At 47.7% G+C, this 21,597-nt stretch overlaps 2 protein-coding genes across 2 annotated transcripts; both read right to left on the bottom strand.

The window, feature by feature from the left end:
• Positions 1-4,955: 4,955 nt before the first annotated feature.
• LOC130538793 (protein NLRC3-like) lies at positions 4,956-8,296 on the bottom strand. Its single transcript, XM_057056709.1, has 4 exons — positions 8,260-8,296; positions 7,205-7,306; positions 6,822-6,934; positions 4,956-6,724 (listed from the first exon to the last, which is right to left on the bottom strand). Exons 2-4 carry the CDS (start codon positions 7,303-7,305, stop codon positions 5,025-5,027), a joined length of 1,914 nt encoding a protein of 637 aa, XP_056912689.1. The 5' UTR covers position 7,306; positions 8,260-8,296; the 3' UTR covers positions 4,956-5,024.
• A 2,848-nt stretch (positions 8,297-11,144) lies between these two features.
• Positions 11,145-15,223, bottom strand: LOC130538794 (protein NYNRIN-like). The gene is made up of 2 exons (XM_057056710.1): positions 14,670-15,223; positions 11,145-14,531 (listed from the first exon to the last, which is right to left on the bottom strand). The coding sequence occupies exon 2, from the start codon at positions 13,640-13,642 to the stop codon at positions 12,560-12,562; it is 1,083 nt and encodes a 360-aa protein (XP_056912690.1). The 5' UTR covers positions 13,643-14,531; positions 14,670-15,223; the 3' UTR covers positions 11,145-12,559.
• Between the last annotated feature and the right edge of the window lie 6,374 nt (positions 15,224-21,597).

The following is a 21,597-nucleotide window of genomic DNA, read 5'->3' as shown; positions in this document are numbered from 1 at the left end:
AAATCCTATAACATTGAACAGACTGACAAGTCAAATGAGCTGCGGTTCCCACCGATAGCCGTCATTCTGATGGGTTTTTGCTGGCTGCAGCTGAAATATTCCAATGCTCCATGTCACAGAGACAGTAAATACTAAACCCTAAAGATTCTGAAGGCATGATGTAAAATAGTAACGTATAATACAGACATTTGAAGAGACAATTAAGAGAATGTTTCCATGCTTCTAAGAGTGGCCGAGGAGCCATTTAGAACTTTATAAGATGCATTGTGTGATACCAGGAACTAATTTAACTTCAAGGCGAAGCTGCTTCTGCTTTGTCGACCATCGACTGATCTCCTGAAAGTCCACCAGCGCTTTTTAAAAACTGAATTCTTCATCTATGGAGGGAGTAGACGGCAGATGTTTCCACAGATGCTCTTCACCAGTGGTCAGTGAGTGATGCAGCAGATGAGGGGGAGTTGACTGGCTTCAACCAGATATGTCTCAATGTCTCCAGCCCATAGTGTGGATTCTCTACGAGATCAGACAGCAGCTTCACTCCTGAATCCTTCAGCTGGTTCTGACTCAGGTCCTTCTCTGAGATGGGAGGGATTGGACCTCAGCGCCGAGGCCAGAGAGCCACAGCTGATCTCTGATAAGCTGCAGCCCTCTAATCTAAATAAAGAAGGGAAACTTTTATAAGGTTATAAGTGAAACCAGTATTCATCTGAAAGGTTAATCAAAGGCATGATCTGTAAATATTTAATTTAGTTACAGGTTAAAAAATGATAGTAATATGTAATTACCACAATTCCAACCTCTCAGGTTTGCACTGTTCCAGAGGAGAATATATATTGTTCTGGCCCTCACTCTTCCCAGGTTCCCCCACCTCTTTCCCTCCCATCTCATCATGGAGATCCATCTCACCTGTGGCTCATCTTTAAAGGCACAACCTGTCTTAGATGACTTCCTGTCTCCCTCACCATCTCCCTCCTCGTTGGCTGGTGTCTACCAGGCACCCTCACCTAGTTTTGTCTAATTTTGGTTACCATCTGTCGGCTTTTTCATTGTCCTTAAATCAATTTATCATGAATAAGTGGTCCCCGTGTGGCCCCTCCCTCCTGAAGGAACTGGGCACAACACACACACTCAGAAAGTGTGAGGACCCTCGGATGGAATAATGGACATTTTTGAGAATGGTGTTTACCCAGAGTTTCCAGTCGGCAGTTTGGATCCTGGAGAAAACCACAGAGCAGCTTCACTCCTGAATCCTGCAGCTGGTTCCCACTCAGGTCCAGTTCTCTGAGATGGGAGGGATTGGACCTCAGCGCCGAGGCCAGAGAGCCACAGCTGATCTCTGATAACCTGCAGCATTCTAATCTGAAAAATGCAGGATGAGGTTATACGGTGCAGGTCTGCATGTTATCTGCGTCAGTACTAAACCTACGTTAGTTCTTAGTTGGGTCAGACCTGAATTCACGATATTCCAAGGAATTTTTTAATGTGGTGCATCACAGCAGTGTTGAGAACAGCCTCACTTCACCATCTTAGCAGCTGGTATATAGGTAGAAAAATGAAGACTGACCTGAGCCTCTCCAGTTTACAGTTTGGACTCTCCAGTCCAGAACAGAGCCGCTTCACTCCTGAATCCTGCAACGGTTGTTAGCTCAGGTCCAGAACCCTCAGATGGGAGAGGTTGGACTTCAGAGCTGAGGCCACAGAATCACAGCTGGTCTCTGATAAACTGCAGCCTCTTAGGCTAAAATAACAATTATTTTGAGAGAAGACAAATAAAAATCAACATGTACCAGAGCAAAACACAGCTTACAAGCAACAAACCTCTGGTCCTGCACCGGCTTATCTGCCGTATGTTCCTATTTTGGGTTCTTTCAGGGCGGTTGGACAAGATCTACAGCGTATGTAAAGTGTGTGTGGGTCAAAATACCTTCCAAGTTTGTGAGACCACATTTCTCAATAGCACTCAACTCTTGTCAGGAGTTGGGACAAAGCGACCCACTCCTGATAGCTTGTGGGCGATGCTGCAGCGACCCTGCAATCCCTACACTCTCTGGTGAAACCAAATCAAAGGTTTTAGACACTGCTGGATGCTGGAAGGGTGGCTATAGTCTGGACGCATCGTTCCCCTGACTGCACATTTCTCCAACAATGATTGGCAGCTGGTGTCACTTGTTCTCCAGATGAGAGAAGGAAAGAGAGCCCCCCCACAGTGTGTTTGATTGCCCCACTGCAAGCTCAATGCTGCCAGAAAACATTGCAGGAGCATCAATTCCCCTCAGGGCATCAACAAGGAGCTCAGGAAAAGGTGCAGCTGCCACCTACTAGAGACAAGCACACTGAGCTGAGATTCAAAGCCCTCTCCTCCCAAGAGAAGAGCTTGTTTGTTGGAGGCTCTTCTGGGCGATACCTGGTGCCACAGCTCCAGCTCAGCCCGTCTCTGGAGCTGAGGTGGAGCTTAGCAAGTTTCATGGTTCTCCACCACTTCCTCTCGCTGAGGACCTTCTCAGCTGGTGGTTTCTGCTCCACCTTCCAAGTTGAGCAGGTGATACTTCTGCATTCCTGCCACCAGTGTCTCTGCAGAAAGAGTTCTCTACTGTTTTATATTAGATTGTATAAAATTAGGATTTTTGGTTGATGTCTTAGATGTTGTTGACTAAGAGCAGGTTTTTCTTTAATAACATAGAGATTCGATGAGAAGAGCAAATGTATTATTTTATGAGCTACTTCCACTACTATTATATACACATACTTCCATATTGTCTTAGATTGCAAGCTGCATTTATTGCATCGTTCATAGAAAGTCATATTTGTGAGGAGAAAAACTCCAATAAGGTCATTTTCTTTAATGACCATTACAAAAGAAGGAGGCGATGAACAAACAGATTTATCTAAAAATGTGTGAAAACTTATGGATGGAAACCTTTTTAAAATGGTTGCATTGTGTAGAATCGGTGTAGAATCAACTTGTTGACTTCTGATTTGGACTCCAATGGAAGTGAGGTGCAACAATTGTGGATGCTGAAAGCTTCAGATCTTCATGAAGGTTTCTGTGGTTGGACTGACCTGCTGCCCCTTTAAGAGGGAGGCAGGTTTGGGCTTCTGGCTGGAATGAAGCCACCTAAGATGAGAATGACTGCAGGCTTTCGGTACCAAGGTTTAACAGGGTGCTCACTTCACACTTGGGCTTTTTCTCTTTTTGGGATGGCTTTTCTCAGGAGAGAAGGGGCATGGCACACTGCAGCAGCTTTCTTTTTGGGTTTCTAGTTTTCCTTCTGATCTTTAAAAGACAGGAAGAACCATTTTTGATTGGTCTGAATGTTTGGGCGGTTTTGTGGCCAGCCTAAAATAAACAAGACAAATCTACAACTGATACTTCCTTTCTAGTCATTGATGACCATCCTCACATGGGACAGATTTCCACAACCAATTTAATACTGCAAATCTGTCCTGTGTGGTCTTTTTTCTGAGAACTGTAACACTACGTTTATAACAAAGATCAAACATGGAAACATTTATTGTCTAACTAGTTACACCTGGGAAAGTACTGGATCATCTCTGACTGACCTGAGAGTCTCCAGCTCACAGAGAGGATCCTGGAGAAAACCACAGAGCAGCTTCACTCCTGGATCCTTCAGCTGGTTCTTACTCAGGTCCAGAACCCTCAGATGGGAGGGATTGGACCTCAGCGCCGAGGCCAGAGAGTCACAGCTGATCTCTGATAACCTGCAGTTACAGCCTGGAAAAGGAATAAATGGGGCAAATAAAAACACATTTCTAAATCTGAAAATGAAGAGAAAAGCAGAAAATGTAAAGAAATTTAGAAAAGACCAACAGAGGCCTCCTGACCTGAGCGTCTCCAGTCTGCAGTTTGGATGCATCATTGCAGAAGACAGTAACTTTACTCGGCATCTGTCAGGCTTTGGTTCCAGCTTAAGCTCAGCTCCCGTAGATGAGAAGGGTTTGACGTCATTGCTGAGGCCACAACTTCCAATGACTCGTTGAAAGAAAACTACCAGACAGTCTGTTGTGTATGAAACAAAAATAGTGAGTCAAACTTTGGGATTTCTCATCAACTTATCTGAGAATCTACCTCAACACAAATGTAGCTCATTTCCTGGAAAAGCTAAATTCAACACCGTAGAGCAACAGTTTGAACGACCATCAGATCTGAAATGCAACTGAATTATTCTCAACATTTGTCTTATTTTAGAACAGCTCATAATTACTCAATATTTAAAATGATTATAGCAAATGGTTTAAAGAAACGTGCATCTTTTTATCTGTCTATCGGCTCTTTGGATATTTTGCATTTCATCCAATTTGTACGATGGTGCGTCAAGTCTTAATTCAGCGATCCGATCGATGACATCAGAGTCTCTGGTTGCATCGATTGCCCTCAGCTTCTGTTCTATCTGCCTGTTTCCCTTCAAATCATTTTCACTGCACCTTTTGTTGCTAGTGATGAAGTTGCCACCTAACGGGTGTGGAAAGGCTCAAACAACTTTGTGGGTCACATAAAGGCTCCAAACGGAACCGCCACAAAGACCTAAAACACCCATTTAAACCAACGAGGCCGGCTGTTTTTACGTTGAACAAATGAAGCAAAATAGTCACGTGTCATTAGTTAAAATGTGTTTTTCTGTCGTTTGAATACGATGTATACAAACAACAAAAGTGATTTAATGACATGACAGTAATTTCATGATAGTCAGTTAACTTGTGGCTCCTATTATTCCTGCCTTATGTTGGTTTGTCTGGATTGACCTTTGAACTTATATCCAGCCAGTGTTGAACATTTCTGGATGAATTGTTGTTGTTTTTAATTTATGGACGCTGCAATGGAATAAAGAATTGAAGGAATGACCACTGGAGGGGGTATTGCTACCTGACATGATCCACTCGCTTGATTTAAACGCCGATGTCCGGCCCCAAAAATCTTTACTTACTCGGCCTTCCTGCAGTTCCTCACAGCTGGAATCAGGCGACGTCGTCCCTCCTCTGAGGTGTTGTACTGCTGCAGGTTCAGCTCATCCAGAACCTCCTCTGACATCTGCAGCAGGTAGGCCAGAGCTGAACAGTGGATCTCTGACAGTCTCCTCTCTGATTTCTCTCCCTGACTTCAGGAACTCTTGGATCTCCTGATGGACTGACTGATCCTTCATCTCCATCAGACAGTGGAAGATGTTGATGCTTCTGTCTGGGGAGATTTCATCACTGTTCTCCTCCTTCAGGTTGTTGAGGACCTTCTGGATGGTTTCTGGGTGGCTGTTCCTCTGATCCAACAGTCCACCCAAGATCCTCTGATTGGACTCCAGAGAGAGACCATGAAGGAAGCGAACAAACAAGTCCAGGTGGCCATTTTCACTTTTGAGAGATTTCATTAGTGCTCTCCTGAGGAAGTCATCAAGAGATGTGACTGGTTCAGAATATTTTAGGAACTGATTTATAACCGCTGTGTCTTTCCTGGTGTAACGGTGGAACATGTAGACGGCAGCCAGAAACTCCTGAATGCTCAGATGAACAAAGCAGTAGACTGATTTCTGGAAGATCACACTCTCTCTCTTGAAGATCTCTGTACAAACTCCTGAGTACACCGACACCTCGGAGACGTCCAGTCCACATCGCTCCAGGTCTTCTGAGTAGAACATGATGTTTCCTTTCTCCAGATGTTCAAACGCCAGCCGACCCAACTTCAGAAGGAGTTCTTTATCAGCCTCAGTCAGTTCCTCTGGTCTCTGCTTTCCTCCATACTTCTGCTTCTTCCTCTTTATCTGAACCCTCAGGAAGTGTGAGTAGAGGTCAGTCAGGGTTTGGGGCAGCTCTCCTCTCTGGTCTCTGGTCATCATGTCCTCCAGAACTATAGCAGTGATCCAGCAGAAAACTGGGATCAGACACATGATGTGGAGGCTCCTGGAGGCCTTGATGTGTGAGATGATTCTCTTGGACAGATCTTCATCACTGAACCTCCTCCTGAAGTACTCCTCCTTCTGGGAGTCAGTGAAGCCTCGTACTTCTGTGATCCTGTCAACACACGAGGGAGGAATCTGATGGGCTGCTGCAGGTCTGGAGGTGATCCAGATGAGAGCTGAGGGAAGCAGGTTCCCCTGGATGAGGTTCACCAGGAGCACGCCAACTGACGATACTTGTGTGACATCAGAGATGACCTGATGCTTGTTGAAACCCAGTGAAAATCTGCTTTCATCCAGGCCATCAAAGATGAACAGAAGTTTCCAGACAGTCAGATCTTCTGCTCTGATCTTCTGTAATGTTGGATGGAAAACATGAAGCAGTGAGAGAAGACTGTGCTGCTCATCTCTGATCAAGTTCAGCTCCCTGCATGAGAGCGGAAGCACCAGACTGATGTCTTGGTTCTCCAAACCTTCTGCCCAGTCCAGACTGAACTTCTGCACTGAGAAGGTTTTTCCAACGCCGGCGACACCGTTGGTCAGAACCACTCTGATGTGTCTCTGTTGCTCAGATAAGACTTTGAAGATGTCCTGGCACTTGATTGGAGTGTCCTGGATGTTCTTCTTGGAGGTTCTCTCAAGCTGTCTCACCTCATGTTGTGTGTCCACCTCCTCACTTTGTCCCTCAGTGATGTAGAGCTCAGTGTAGATCTTGTTCAGCAGGGTTCCACTTCCTGCTTCATGAGTTCCTTCAGTCACATGTTCACATCTTCTCTTCAGACTCATCTTATGACCTTCTATCACCTCCTGCAGATCACTTCCTGAACATAAGTAAACCAATGATTTCCATCTATAATAAATCATCAACACAACCAATTCATGACATCACAAATTAAATCTCATATTGAACAGTTTTACTTTGTTTGGGCTTCATTTCAGCATCTCCAGATCTGCTTCCAGATTGTGAACAAGAGGACTCTCCTGGTGGAGCTGCCTGGTCCCAGTTTGATAGGATGTGCTCCCCCCTCTCACTATGAAACACATCTCTATTAGTCCTTTGATTTATAGGATGAAAGAACCTGATCAAGACTCAATATTGTTCCAGCATTTATGTCTGAATTCATCTTTCAGTTTAAACCTGATTCTTGTTTCTAATCAACAATATTCACATTAAGTCTGTAACTATATGACTGTCTGAGGTTTAAGTGTTAAACATCTCCAATAATAAACTCACAACCTGCTGCTGTTAATGTGACTAACAGCTGCCACACAAACACATCATCACGCTTTAGTTTTCTTACATTTCCTCTGAACTTCTGAAGTTTATTGGTCCATCTTTGGACTGGTCACTCTTCAGGGACACCCAGCTGGGCACTGTGGACTCTGCTCTGTCCTCGTCCATCCTGAGGAAACATCAGAAATAGTGATGAGACTGTGATGAAGGTAAATAATCTGTAGAGGTTGTAGTTAAATAATCCCAATTCACTGCATTTTTATCAAACAGGAACATTTCTAATCCATTCTGGATAACAACTGAATCAATAAATCAATGATGTCTCTGTATCATTTTCATGTTTTCAGAGTTTAAGCTGCTTTTTTTAACTTTCCCTGCAGTGAGAAAAGAACTGGCACCTTTTCCAGCCCCTCATCCTGCAGCACTGAATGTGCTCTAAAGTTCTTTCCAGAGCAAACGTCTCTGCACTTGCAGCAACATGTTGTAGTCATGGATCCGTGAGGAGAACCGGATACAGGAAACGCCCCCACTTTGATCCCAAAACCCAACTGGTGGCCAACGGTGGTCCGGCAACGACGGGGACGCTGGTCCATCGGGCCCACAACACTGGTTTTCCACAGGCCAACATGGTGAAAGGACTGTCTTCAGCTCAGCCACTAAATTATCTGGTGCTACATAAACATACTAGTCAGGACTTTTTAACTTCCCTCCTTTGTTCCCCTCTTCAATTATTTCTATGATCCAAGTCCTCAAAGATCACTGCTCTATTTAAAATAGATGAAAGAAATGACACCCACTCCTGCATTTCTTTCACAGTGGTTCCACAACATAGAATAAACCACTGTGAGAAAACGTGCAACATGAACCCAAAATCCTGTTGGTGTCCTGTGATCCTGTGTGGATTTAGTTATTTAGTTTATTGTCTTAAATTGGTCCGGCTGAGAGATGCTAACTTGCACACGATTAGATGTTGTTTGACAGGTAATACCAAAATCCAGCTGTAACCTGGACTGTTGAACAGCTCTAATAACTCTAAGAGCTTTTCACCTGTCACAAAAAAGTTTTAAAATGTTGTTAATACCTGTTAAGACTCTCTAACAACGTTAACAGCATAATACTCACTTTACACTCAGCTTGTCGCTCTCCTGCTTCGTCTGAACAGAATACGTTCACTTTCATTTTACACTAATCAACAGCTTTATGGCGTTTATATTACTACCATAAAGCATTCTGGGAGGGTTTAAAGTTCTTTTAGGATCAGTACAAAGAGCAGAAAAATAAACTAAACTTCACTTAGAAAGACTATTCAACTATAACTAAAGCCAGACTATAAGAAAGTTAAATAAGACCTATTCATTTATAATGTATAACGATGTTTTGTGCTAAAACTAAATATGTCAGTTGAATTTTCTTAAGCCAAGAATTCTTCAGCTCTATGCAGCTCTTCAATAGTCAAAAAATGTTTTCAAATCTGATTTTATCTCCAAACACAACTGTCAATTCTTTTCAATAATGCTCTTCGTTTACTCACCTTGTCGGTCTTCAGTCTTCCTGCTCAGTCTGAACGAAAACTTTTACCTTTCCTTTTTCCTCTGTTAATGAACAACTTTATGGCTGTTGATTAATATTCCACTACTATAAAAGCATTCTGGAAGGGTTCAAAGTTGTTTTGCTATTTTAATGCCATAAATATGTTTTTACATTTAAATTAAAACTGACTAACTTAGTTAAATAAATAAATAAGATTTATGATGCTTGACAGATTTGAAAGACTTGTAAAAGCAGCATATTTCTGCAGCCCTGGAGTCCAGGAGGAGCAGCAGAGGTCAGAATGTGTCGGAGCGCGTTTAACTATTGTCTGCAGTTCCACGCGTGTCCACCGGGTGGCGGTAAAGCACCACATGATATTTCCTTTTTGGAACTTCTTCAGCTGCGTTGAGCTTTAAATCTTCACCTGTCGCTCCCTTTAAGCTCTAAACTTTGCGGTTCTGTGTGTAGTTTGTTGGTTTGAATATTTTTGATGAATTCTGATGACGACTGAAACTGTCAATGACCAATAGAAAGTTGTCCATTTTTCTACTGCGTCACACATTTTCATTATTTATTGTCATTTTGGGGTCTAAACTGGACCAGTTCTGTGAGCTGTTTTGCTTTTTCTGTGGCACCAGATGTTCCAGGCAGGTTCCATCATCGGACACAGACGGAGACAGGTCACGTGACAACAGTCAGCCTTTAGTTCTTTATTACAGGAGGATCTGGTTTATATACAGACACGTATCTGCAAAATACTAAAAAGTATATGAACCCAAAGTACTAAAAAGTCTACATCCACGCACACGCGTGTATTAAGTGTTTATACACACGTGTGCGCGTACGTGCACACTTATATTCATCTAATAACTGTTAGTTTCTAAAACAACAAAGTAGAGTCACTGAGGCACGGCTTCACCTCCTTTACACCGAGGTTTCCCTGAGCAGGTGTGATGAACTGTTGCAGAAGGAAAAGCATGGAACATGTTAATAACCGGACACAACAACACTCAGGTTTATTGTCTGACGGCATCAGTGTCTCTGGTTGCATCTGTCTGAGGAGCATTGTGAAACCAGGAGCAGTGTAAATGAGGGGGGGGGGGGGGCAGTGAGTGGATGCTGCATTCATCAAACACACAATAGTCAGAAGAGAAGAAGGAAGAACAGAAGCCCGTGTTCCTCAGTGTTGGTGTGGAGACGCCTGTTTGGAGGAGCAGGAAGCAGGCTGGACTCTTCCAGCTGGCTTTAATGCCACTTCTCTTCTGAGAACCTCCCAGCAGCTTTCTCTCCACCATCTTTTTACGCTGAAGGTTTTTGATCATTTCAGGTCAGATGTTCTTGGACTGAGGTTAAACATGTTTGTTCTTGTGCTCGGAGCGAACCGATGATCCTCTAAAGTCAGGCATCCTAAAGGTGGATGTTTTCTGAGGCGTGGAGGCTTTAAAGTGGCGCTTTTACCCACTTGTCCTCGTTCTGTTGGAAACTTGATCCAAAAACCTTTTCTGGAGCTTCATGTTCTGCTTTTTTGAAGGAATGAAATGGTTTCATCAGCGCTGCCGGGGGCTGAGCAGGCTTCATAAATCTGAAGCTCTGAGATCCTTTAAAGATCTCCTGGAATCAGCAGATGGGGGTTTGATCAAAAACTGGAAGAATCAGTCAAGCTATCAAATCTTAACTCAGTTGCATGGAGAGCAACAAGCATCAGGACATCACCTTCTACCTGGTCATCAGACGCAAACCTCTCTTCTACGTGGTCAACATCATCATCCCCTGCGTGCTCATCTCCTTCCTGGCCTCGCTGGTCTACTACCTGCCCCCAGACAGTCAGTGCAGAGTCCCAGAACGTACTGAAGCCAGCGTCAGGCAGATGAACAGTCTGGGACCTTTTCAGAATCACAGCTACATGAACTGAGTTAACCTTCAACAGCACCCAAAGAATCAGACATATAGCTGAATATCACGTCAGCACGGGACAACACAGCTAATAAGCAGCAAACATCTGTCACACTCTGCTCCAGCCCATGGACTCAGCACTGCTCCACTGCCCTGCTCACACCACACCCTCTGATCACACACCCGCCCTCACTCGCTGATCACACACCCGCTCTCAGTCACTGATCACACACCCGCCCTCAGTCACTGATCACCACACCTGCCTCACCCACTGATCACACACCTGCCCTCAGTCATTCACTGAGTGAGGGTGATGTTTGGTCACCCGCGCTGTTGTTCACTAGACTCAGATCAACCACACAGACAACAGGAGGCCTTGCAAGGGAGAGCTGACGAGCAGTTCAAGCTTCCTCTCTCAACTCCGTCCGTCTGCTGCTCGCTCTCCTCTCTTTTATTTGGTGCACACAACATTTATGTCAATCTGACCTCATGATTCCTTCTCCGACTTCCTCGTGTCCTTGAACATGGTACCTCTCAGTGCTGGGTACCTAACAGCTTCAATACTTGGTTCAAACACTCATACATTCCTTTTGATTAAACATTCTAAATCTACTTACTATAGCATTGAAACGATAATAGTAATAACAACAATAATTCTTCTCACATTTCCCTCCTGTTTATCGTTAAATGCGTCTAGATTCTCATCATCAGTATTACATCTTTTCATTTCATGAAATTTAAATGCATTACGTCATTTTCCTAGAAACACATTTCTTACACTCAGAGTTCAACATGGGTACAGCTTAAGACATCTCAAACATTTCATTTACATCTTGCATCACATTTGTCCATTCTTCTTCTGATTCCTCTTCATCGTTGTCCAGTAGAGATCGTTCTTCCACCTGCAGCAAAGTACTAGTAACAGCTGATCCCACGAGCCGGCCAATGCAACCCCGAACAAGAGGTACTACACAGCAAGCTAGTATGGCTAATACCAGCAGCACTATCCCTATCATCATTCCTATCTTGAACAACAGTTCCCTCCACCTTGACAACATTCCTGTAAGCCAATCTGATGGGGACTACCATCATCAATCATAGCTCTCTGTAGTTTAGTTAAATTTTTCAATGCGCTATCTATCAGGTGACCGTCCGCATCATTCTCTGGGATGAACGTACAACAGTAATCTCCTACCATTGCACAAACTCCTCCCTGGGGGCCGTTATGAGATCTAAGGCCATCCTATTCTGCATGGTCATCAGTCTTCGCTGTCATTTCTTCCTTGACTCCTGTGAGAGCAACTTTTGTCAAATTAGTAAATACTTTCAACCTGTAATCAACTGTTTCCAATCTCAATATGTTCTTTCCTATTCCTAGCCACGGAAAGAGTGTCATGATCACTTTATTCCGGTTGACCAATGCTTAAACTCTCGTGGTACATCTGTGCCCCACACTGAGTCGTGTGGTTTGAACTCGTCATTCAAATCTCTCCTGGAACGCAACTGTGGTGCAGATCTAGCATTAGCAGCATAAATTATGACTGTGTGATCCTTGAGATGTACTGGAGCACACACTCCTGACCAGTTTGCTGGTAGGTCTGCATACGCATTGTGTCCACATAACCACCATCCCTTATCCACTAATTGCGTGCCTTTGTCTCCTGGCGCGAAAGCGGGATAGTTACATGTACAGTTATAACCTTCTGGACACCTCTGTGTTGAATGATTCTGTGTCCGAGCTGTGAAATTAGCATAGCGCCACCATGTATTCAAACTGTAAGTGTGTGAGGACTCTGGATCTTGTTCTAACCATGAATGTTCTAAGTGGCTAACTACGGTGCGTTTAGCGCGCGTAGCTCTCATCCTGTCTCAGAGCCTCTTTCTGTCCCTGATTACCTCCCTCCTGTCGGAAGTTCCAAAGACCAAAACTCACGAGTCCTGCCGTCACAGCACTCACCACAATTAGGAAGAACAACTTCATTTCCTTTTTAGATCCTCTTCACAGGTTCCGACGGGGTTCAGCCGTTGCTGGACCTATACAGGCCGTCAGCCGTTTACGGACTAACCGCCACTGCTCCCTCGCCTTCACCTGGAAGAATTTTCTGTTTCTTACAATGTGAAAGGTGTATCCACGACAGTTTCCGTCCACTCGAACTGCAGTCTTTGTGGTCAGCTGTACTTGATAAGGACCTTCCCATCTAGGCGTGTTCCACCTCTTCCGCACAAACTTCTTCACCCACACGTAGTCGCCCGGTTGAATGGGTTCCTGGGGGGTGGAATCTGTGGAAGACACAGGACTAGGCAGAACATTTACTGTATTCACACATCGGTTAAGTAACACTTTTTTCAGATAATCTGCTATTGTTTCCTCAACATGTTCTAACTCATTTGTTGTTGCAAAGTATGGTAGGCAATAAGGCCGCCCATATAATGCTTCAAAGGGTGTGATGCCTGTTTTCTTGTGTGGTGTTATGTGCATCCATAATTTCACCAGGTCGAGACAAAACATCCAGTTCTTTCCTGTCTCGTCCATACACTTCTTCAGTCTGTTCTTAATAGTACCGTTGACTCTTTCAACCAACCCTGCACTCTGAGGGTGGTATGCGCAGTGATTCTTCAAATCAATGTCCAAAGTTACTCCTACAGTTTTCACTATCTCATTTACAAAATGGCTTCCATTGTCGCTCCAGATGACCTTCGGGATGCCAAACCTGGGAATGATCTCTCTACATAAAACTTTTGCTACTGTCAGTGCATCTGCTTTTGCTGTGGGGAAAATTTCCACCCACCTAGTAAATCCATCTAACACTACTAGACAATATTGTTTACCTTCACATGGTGTTAGCTGAATAAAATCTAGAAAAACTGTGTGAAATGGATGATTTGGTAATGGTGTAGTGCCTGCAGGGGCCTTAAGGGCTCCCTGTGGGCTGTGTTTTACACAAATAGCACATTGTGAACAAAAATTTTTTGAGTAGGTATGAAATCCTATAGTGTAATAATGTTCATTAACCATCTGTACCATCCCTCCTGTTGAGACATGGCATGGCCCATGGCTCACTAATGCTGCCCATTTATGCATATTCCGGGGAAGGATTGGTTGTTTCCTATGGTTAATAGTCCTTTATCATCCAGTTTGGCTCCTCGCTTCTTCCACGTGGCCTTTTCTTTTTCTGGAGCACTTTGTTGCATTTCTTTTAGAATATCATTATCTGCAGGTTCTAAGGTAAATGATTCCTCATTATCAAGAAGTGTGTTGTTATTTGCTGCAGCCTTTGCGGCTCTGTCAGCAAAGGCATTGCCTTGTGAGACTGCGTCTGTGTTGTTAGTGTGTGCAGTGCATTTACATACAGCTATTTTACGTGGCTGCTGTACTGCTGCCAATAACTTTTTTAACAGTTCTGCATGCATGACCGGTTTGCCGGTCGACGTTTTCATCCCTCTTAAATTCCATTGTTGAGCAAACACAAACAGCGTGGAAAAAGCATATTGACTATCTGTATAAATGGTAACATCTTGTCCTTTGCTTAGTTCACAGGCACGTGTGAGTGCGACGAGTTCTGCTGCTTGAGCAGAATAGGAGGAGGGAAGTGATTTCGCCTCCACCACCTCAGTTGCTGTAACTACTGCATAGGCAGTTCTAGTGCGTCCACAGTCATCCTTTCTCGATGATCCATCCACAAAGAGTGTCTGTCCTGTAGTCAACGCGACATCACTGAGATCTGGTCGCGGCAGGACCTTGGTGGAGACCTCATCCAGGCAGTTGTGCTGGTGTCCCTCTTCTGCGGTGGGTAGCAGCGTCGCTGGGTTTAAGGTTGTGCAGCGACGAATCGTCAGATTCGGCTGAGACAGCAACACTGCCATGCAGGAAAGATGACGTGCTGGCGACAGGAATGCTATCTTACTTTGTAGCAGCAGTATTGATACTGCATGTGGAACTAGCAAAGTTAGCTCATGATATAGCACCACTCCTGCGGAGGCTTTCACTGCCTCAGATGCTGCCACCACTGCTTTAACGCATGGCGGGGGAGTGCACAAGCTACGGGATCTAGCTTGTGGGAGTAGTAGGCCACTGGCTGCCTCTTATCTCCGTGCTTCTGCAACAAAACTGAAGTCATAAAGTCACCCTTGCAATCCACGACCTGCTCAAAAGGCTCCTGATAGTCTGGCAGCTTTAACACTCCAGCACCTACAAGGGCCTGCTTTGTGTGTGTAAATGCTTCTTCAGCTTCAGGGGTCCAAGTTAAACATCAGTCATTGCTAAGGGATTATCATACATCAATGCTTGTAAAGGGGCAGTTATTTTCGCATAATCTAAGATCCATGATCTGCAAAAATTCACAAGTCCTAAGAATGACATCATCTGCTTCTCTTACCCACAGATTAACCATTCTATCTACAGACCACATTCCTTCGGCTGTGGTACGAATCATCAACTGAAGCTGAGAGATAAGATCTCTTCCTAACAGATTTACGGGACATGTGGTGGAGATCACGAAAGGGGCTTTAAGTGTGATTCCACTTACAGGGTCACAAACATCTACAGGAACTGACATTCTTTCTTTAGTTATGAGACCATTTGCTGATCTCACAAAAATCTGTGTAGAAGTTGGTGCCAGGGCTATTGGATCTCTAATTACTGATTTACCTGCACCCGTGTCTACTAAAATGTTAAAGAATTGCCTAACACGGTCAGTTGTTTACTGGTTTGCCTTCAGCAAACAGGAAGATGGTTTCTAAGTCTAAAACATCTTCTAAGTCTTCTTTTTCAAATGGTCAAATTTTGTGCCCTGATTTGTTTTAATTTTTGTGACATCTTTTTCCGGTTCTAGTCATTGTTGAGGGGATTAGAACTTGCTGCTGTCCTCTATTGTATCCCTGGTCACGTTGTTTTTTTTTTGCAATCACATTCCCAGTGTCCATAATTTTTACAATAATGACACCGATCATTTTCACGGGAATTGCCTCCTCCTCCCCTTCCGCCTCGGCCTCGCCCACGCCCTCGGCCTCGGCTTGGGAGAGGGTTGGCATTGAAAAACATGCCTGTTAATTGGTTCTTACTTTTTTGGCATTGTCTTTCAGCATGCATAGCATGTTGTTCATAGCGGCCTAGGTTACAAGTTCCGAAATCAACTAACTGTCTCTCTACCCAGGTTTTTATCTCTGATTTTGATCCCCCATGTATAGCTTGCTTTAACTGCTGTTGGTAGGGACCTTCTGGTTCTTCCGCATACGGAATTCCACTATTTTTCCGGAACACATCTTTCATTCTCATGCTATAGTCTTCAAAACTTTCGTCAGTCTTTTGTCTCGTGGCCGTAATGGCGCTGTAGTCAGCTCGTCTAGTAAAAACAGTTCGCATGCGCTCGTACAGTCTGTCAAGTCTGTCATTTAGTTCTTGGCTGCCAGGCTGCCATGGCGTTGAGTGGCTGGATCCAGGGACCCAATCTCCTCTAACAGTGCCCCATTTCTTGCCATTAACGCACATGAGGACTTGCTGTGTTTCAGTACCGTTAGTATAGTAACTTCTTTTAATTTTGTAATATTGCCTGGCCTGTCTAAGTTACCATCCCAATTGAACTTAGTCATCCACAGCTGAACATATGAGCATGAACCTGGATATTTGTCTTCCATGTGTTTACACGATGCTGGGATTTCGAATTCAGCACCTTTTGTGGAATGTTGGTTGCCCATGTTTGCACTTTATCAGTTTTTATATATTGAGTGGAGACGCCTGATCTCCCGACTGAACAACCCTCAATCCCTACAGGATATCTAGTTCAGTCCCTCCGCCGTGGCCTTATAACCCCTCTTTTTTAATCAGGAGAGTATACACCAAGCTTCTACCTCCGAGGAGGCGGGTGTATCTTGCCTCTGCTTCTCTCCTGATGACCAGGCAGGCAATACCGCGGTATTTTCTGTGTAGCGCTTTTCGTGTCTTATACTCACTCCGTTGTCTCTATGGTTTCTCTCTGAGTTGTTTTAGTGCCTTCTTCCCGTCACTGGAGATGGTCGCCCTGGGAGGACGAAGACCGGCCTTCCGTCAACTCGTGATGAAAGGTCTTTCACTTCGGACGTCTTTTTGACTCCGGCTGCGCGCAGACTTCGGCGTTCGGTCGTCCCACGGCGCTCCTCTCCAGGTCTTGGGATCCGGCTCGAAGGACCAATTTTTGTGAGGGTGATGTTTGGTCACCCGCGCTGTTCGTTTACTAGACTCAGATCAACCACACAGACAACAGGAGGCCTTGCAAGGGAGAGCTGACGAGCAGTTCAAGCTTCCTCTCTCAACTCCGTCCGTCTGCTGCTCGCTCTCCTCTTTTATTTGGTGCACACAACATTTATGTCAATCTGACCTCATGATTCCTTCTCCGACTTCTCCGTGTCCTTGAACATGGTACCTCTCAGTGCTGGGTACCTAACAGCATCAACACTTGGTTCAAACACTCATACATTCTTTTGATTAAACATTCTAAATCTACTTACTATACTTACTATAGCATTGAAACGATAATAGTAATAACAACAATAATTCTCTCACACTGATCACACACGCGCCCTCAGTCGCTGATCACACACCGCCCTCAGTCGCTGATCACACACCCGCCCTCAGTCGCTGATCACACACCCGCCCTCAGTCGCTGATCACACACCCGCCCTCACCCTCTGATCACACACCCGCCCTCACCCTCTGATCACCACCCGCCCTCACCCTCTGATCACAACCCGCCCTCACCCTCTGATCACACAACCCGCCCTCACCCTCTGATCACACACCCGCCCTCACCCTCTGATCACACAACCCGCCCTCACCCTCTGATCACACACCCGCCCTCACCCTCTGATCACACACCCGCCCTCACCCTCTGATCACACACCCGCTCTCACCCTCTGATCACACACCCGCCCTCAGTCACTGATCACACACCCGCCCTCAGTCACTGATCACACACCCGCTCTCAGTCACTGATCACACACCTGCTGTTAAGCTCGAGAGGACTGGCGGTCAAGTGTGGCGGAACCCCAAAGAAGGCAGACAGACACGGGAATTAAAAGTAAACTCAGACGGTTTAATGAAGCAAAAAACAGGAGGGAAGAAACTAAATGAGAGAGAGAGAGAGGCCGAGACAAACTATAGGTGCGTGATGCGGCAGACGAACCAAGTCCGAGATCCAGGGGCGAGAGTCCGTGGGGGAGTCCAAGTGTCCAGAGGCCAGGAGAAATCCGTCCGGGAAGAGGAAGAGGTCAGAGGAAGAGGGGCTAGGAAGGTTGCAGAGGAGCCGGGGGAGACGCTGGAGAACGCTGGGAGTCGCAGGAGTCGCTGGAAGACGCAGGGAGACACAGGAGGCGCTGGGGGTCGCTGGGGAGCCTGGAGAGATGCTGGGTCGACGGGAAGTGTTGCCAAAAACATCAGTAAGATCAAGCACTGGCCTGAGTGCATAGGGGCCTTTTATGGGTGCAGAGTCGTTTGGGCGGATTGGGTGCAGCTGAAGGAGAGGGCCCAGGTGGTGGTGGTTGAGCTGATTGCCCAGGAGGAGGTGGGGCCAGAGTAGGAGTCACAACAGTACCCCCCCCCTTACGGGAGGCACCGGACGACCGCCCAGGAGCATCCGGGTGGTCTCGGTAGGTAGAAGTCTTCGAGGAGGGAGGGGTCAGCGAGATAGGATGGGGGCACCCAGCTCCGGTCTTCGGGGCCGTAACCACCCAATCCACCAGGTACTGGAAGCCCCTTCCCCGTCGGCGGACCGCCAGCAGCTTGTTAACGCTCCACACCGGCTCTCCGTCCGACAGGACCTGTGGGGGAGGTGGAGTCGGAGCAGGAGGGGACAGGGGGCTGGTGGAGAAGGGTTTAATGAGCGAGACGTGGAAGACCGGGTGAACCTTGAGGGCGGCAGGGAGATCCAAACGGACTGCAGAGGGGTTGATGATGCTGCAGATGGTGTAGGGACCGATGTAGCGGGGGTTCAGTTTTCTGGAGGAAGTCTGCGAGGTCTGGAGGGGGGGTCCCGGGCCAACAGCCAGACCTTCTGGCCAGGCCGGTAAGCAGGGGCCGGCCTCCTTCGCCGGTTGGCCGAACGCCGGGACTGCTCAGTGGCCCGCAAGATGGCTTTGCGGGCAGTCTTCCAGATGCGCCGACATCGGCGGAGATGGGCCCTGGTAGACGGCACTGCGATCTCCAGCTCCTGCTGGGGGAACAGAGGGGGTTGGTAGCCCAGGAAACATTGAAAGGGGGACATACCAGTAGCAGAGCTCTCCATGGCGTTGAGAGAGTATTCCACCCACGGCAGGAACTTGGACCAGGAGGCAGGATTGCTGGTGGTCACGCAGCGCAGGGCCGCCTCCAAAGCCTGGTTGGCCCGTTCGGTTTGTCCGTTGGACTGGGGGTGGTACCCAGAGGACAGGCTGACCGTGGCCCCAATCCCCTTGCAGAAGGCCTGCCACACCCTAGAAGTGAATTGGGGGCCACGGTCAGAGACCACGTCAAGGGGGATCCCGTGGAGACGTACGACGTGGGAGACCAGGAGTTCAGCAGTTTCTGCAGCAGAAGGGAGTTTGGGGAGAGCGACAAAGTGGACCCCCTTGGAGAAGTGGGTGCACAATGGTCAGGATGGTGTCGTTCCCTGCGAGATGGGGAGGCCCGTCACAAAATCCAGGGCTATGTGAGACCAGGGTCGACTGGGGACGGGAAGGGGCTGCAGAAGGCCTGCTGGCGAGCGATGGGAGGCCTTGCTGCGGGCACAGACCGTGCAGGCGCCCACAAACTCCCGAACATCCTCTTGGAGGTTGGGCCACCAGAAGCGCCGCTGCACAAACTCCGCCGTCCGACGCACGCCAGGATGGCAGGCGAAACAACTGGAGTGGCCCCACTCTAGCACCTGCGGCCGGACGGAGGAAGGCACGAACATTCGGTCCTGAGGCCCGTTCCCAGGATCTGGCTCGTCTCTCTGGGCTTGCTCGACGGCCGTCTCGATCGGCCAGGAGATGACCCCTATGACCCGGGCCGGGGGAACGATGGTGTCAGGGTCCCTGGGGGCGCCGGGGAATTCCTCGGGAAACTGGCGGGAGAGGGCATCAGCCCGGATATTCTTGGAACCTGGACGGAAAGTGAGGGTGAAGTCAAACCGACTGAAGAAGAGAGCCCAGCGGCCCTGTCTGGGATTGAGTCTCTTGGCCGTTCTCACATAGGTCAAGTTTTATGGTCCGACCACACAAGGAACGGGTGTCTTGCTCCCTCCAGCCAGTGTCTCCACTCCACCAAGGCTCCATAGACCGCCAGAAGTTCCCTGTTGCCCACATCGGAATTTCGTTCAGCCGGATCAAAACGGAGGGAAAAGTAGGCACATGGGTGAATCTTCTGGTCTGCCTCGGACCGCTGGGAGAGGACTGCCCCGATGCCCGCGTCCGAAGCATTGACCTCGACGATGAACTGCCGAGCGGGGTCTGGATGGGCGAGCACCGGAGCCGTCGTGAACCTGTCCTTGAGGGCCGAGAAGGCGGTCTCAGCCTCCGGTGTCCAGGTGAAAGGGCGCGAGGTGGAGGTGAGAGCGGAGAGAGGGGCAGCCACTTGGCTGAACCCTTTGATGAACCGCCGGATGAACCCGGCGAACCCAAGGAACCGGCGAAGCTGAGTGCGGTCGGTGGGGCGTGGCCACTCCACCACAGCCTGGATCTTGGCCGGATCTGCACGCACCCGCCCCTCCTCCACGATGTAGCCGAGGTACCCCACTGAGGCGGAGTGGAAGACGCACTTCTCGGCTTTGATGAAGAGTCGGTTCTCCAAAAGCCGTTGGAGGACCAGGCGAACATGCTGGTGGTGCTCCTCCATGGTGCGGGGAGAAGATCAAGATGTCGTCCAAGTAGACCACCACAAAGACGTTGATCATGTCTCGGAGCACATCGTTGACCAACTCCTGGAAGACGGCGGGGGCGTTGGAGAGGCCGAAGGGCATGACCAGGTATTCGAAGTGCCTGAGGTGAGTGTTGAAGGCGGTCTTCCATTCGTCCCCTTTCCTGATCCGCACCAAGTGGTAAGCGTGCGGAGGTCTAACTTGGTGAACACCGGGCATGAGTGAGAGGCTCGAACGTGGAACTCATAAGGGGAAGAGGGTACTTATTCTTAACGGTGATGTTGTTAAGTTTGCGGAAGTCGATGCAGGGCCTCAGGCCGCCATCCTTTTGGCTACAAAGAAGAAACCTGCTGCTAAGGGGGATGAAGATGGTCTTATGATACCAGAGGCAAGGGATTCTGTGATGTAATTGCGCATCACCTTCTCTGGGATGGAGAGATTGTAAAGTCGACCCGTGGGGTAGGGAGCCCCGGGGAGGAGGTCGATGGGGCAATCATAGGGCCGGTGAGGGGGAAGGGACAGAGCATTGTCCTTACTGAACACTGGGGCTAAATCATGGTAGATAGGGGGACACCAGTGAGATCCGGGGGAGTGAGCGCGGGCCTGGGATTACTGGATGGAGAGGGGGCGGAGCGAAGGCAGTTGGCGTAACAGGCCACGCTCCACCCCAGGATCCGACCCGAAGCCCATGAGATGTGGGGGTCGTGCCTTTCCAACCACGGTCTTCCTAACACGAGTGGAGCGGTGGGGGCGTGCAAAACCAGGAAACGTGTACTCTCTATGTGATTACCGAGAGTGTTAGGGTGAGTGGGATGGTGCGATGCGTGATGTTACCCAGAGAGCGGCCATCGATCGCCGGGGGGGACAGGGAGCGATTGAGAGGAACCAGGGGAATGCCAGCTTGACGCGAGAGAAAAAAGTCATCAGGGACTCATCAGCCCCAGAGTCAATGAGAACACTCACCGGAATAGACTCCTTATCCCAGGAGAGGGTGCGGGGAAGAGGCGGTTGTGTTGCTCGGTGGGTTGGGGAATCACAGCTCGGCTCACCAGTACTCCCCCTACTGGTGAGCAGGCCCTTTTGGTCGGACGGGGCAGGCTTGGATGAAGTGGCCGTTGTTTCCGCAGTACAGGCACAACTGGTCTCGGAGTCTTTGCTCCCGCTTCTGCCGTGAGAGAGACGGGACCAGCCG

This window comes from Takifugu flavidus, chromosome 15 (genome assembly GCF_003711565.1).
Source record: "Takifugu flavidus isolate HTHZ2018 chromosome 15, ASM371156v2, whole genome shotgun sequence".
Lineage (NCBI taxonomy): Eukaryota > Metazoa > Chordata > Actinopteri > Tetraodontiformes > Tetraodontidae > Takifugu > Takifugu flavidus.
Note: the sequence above shows the minus strand (reverse complement) of the source record. Positions and strands in the feature narration are given on the sequence as shown.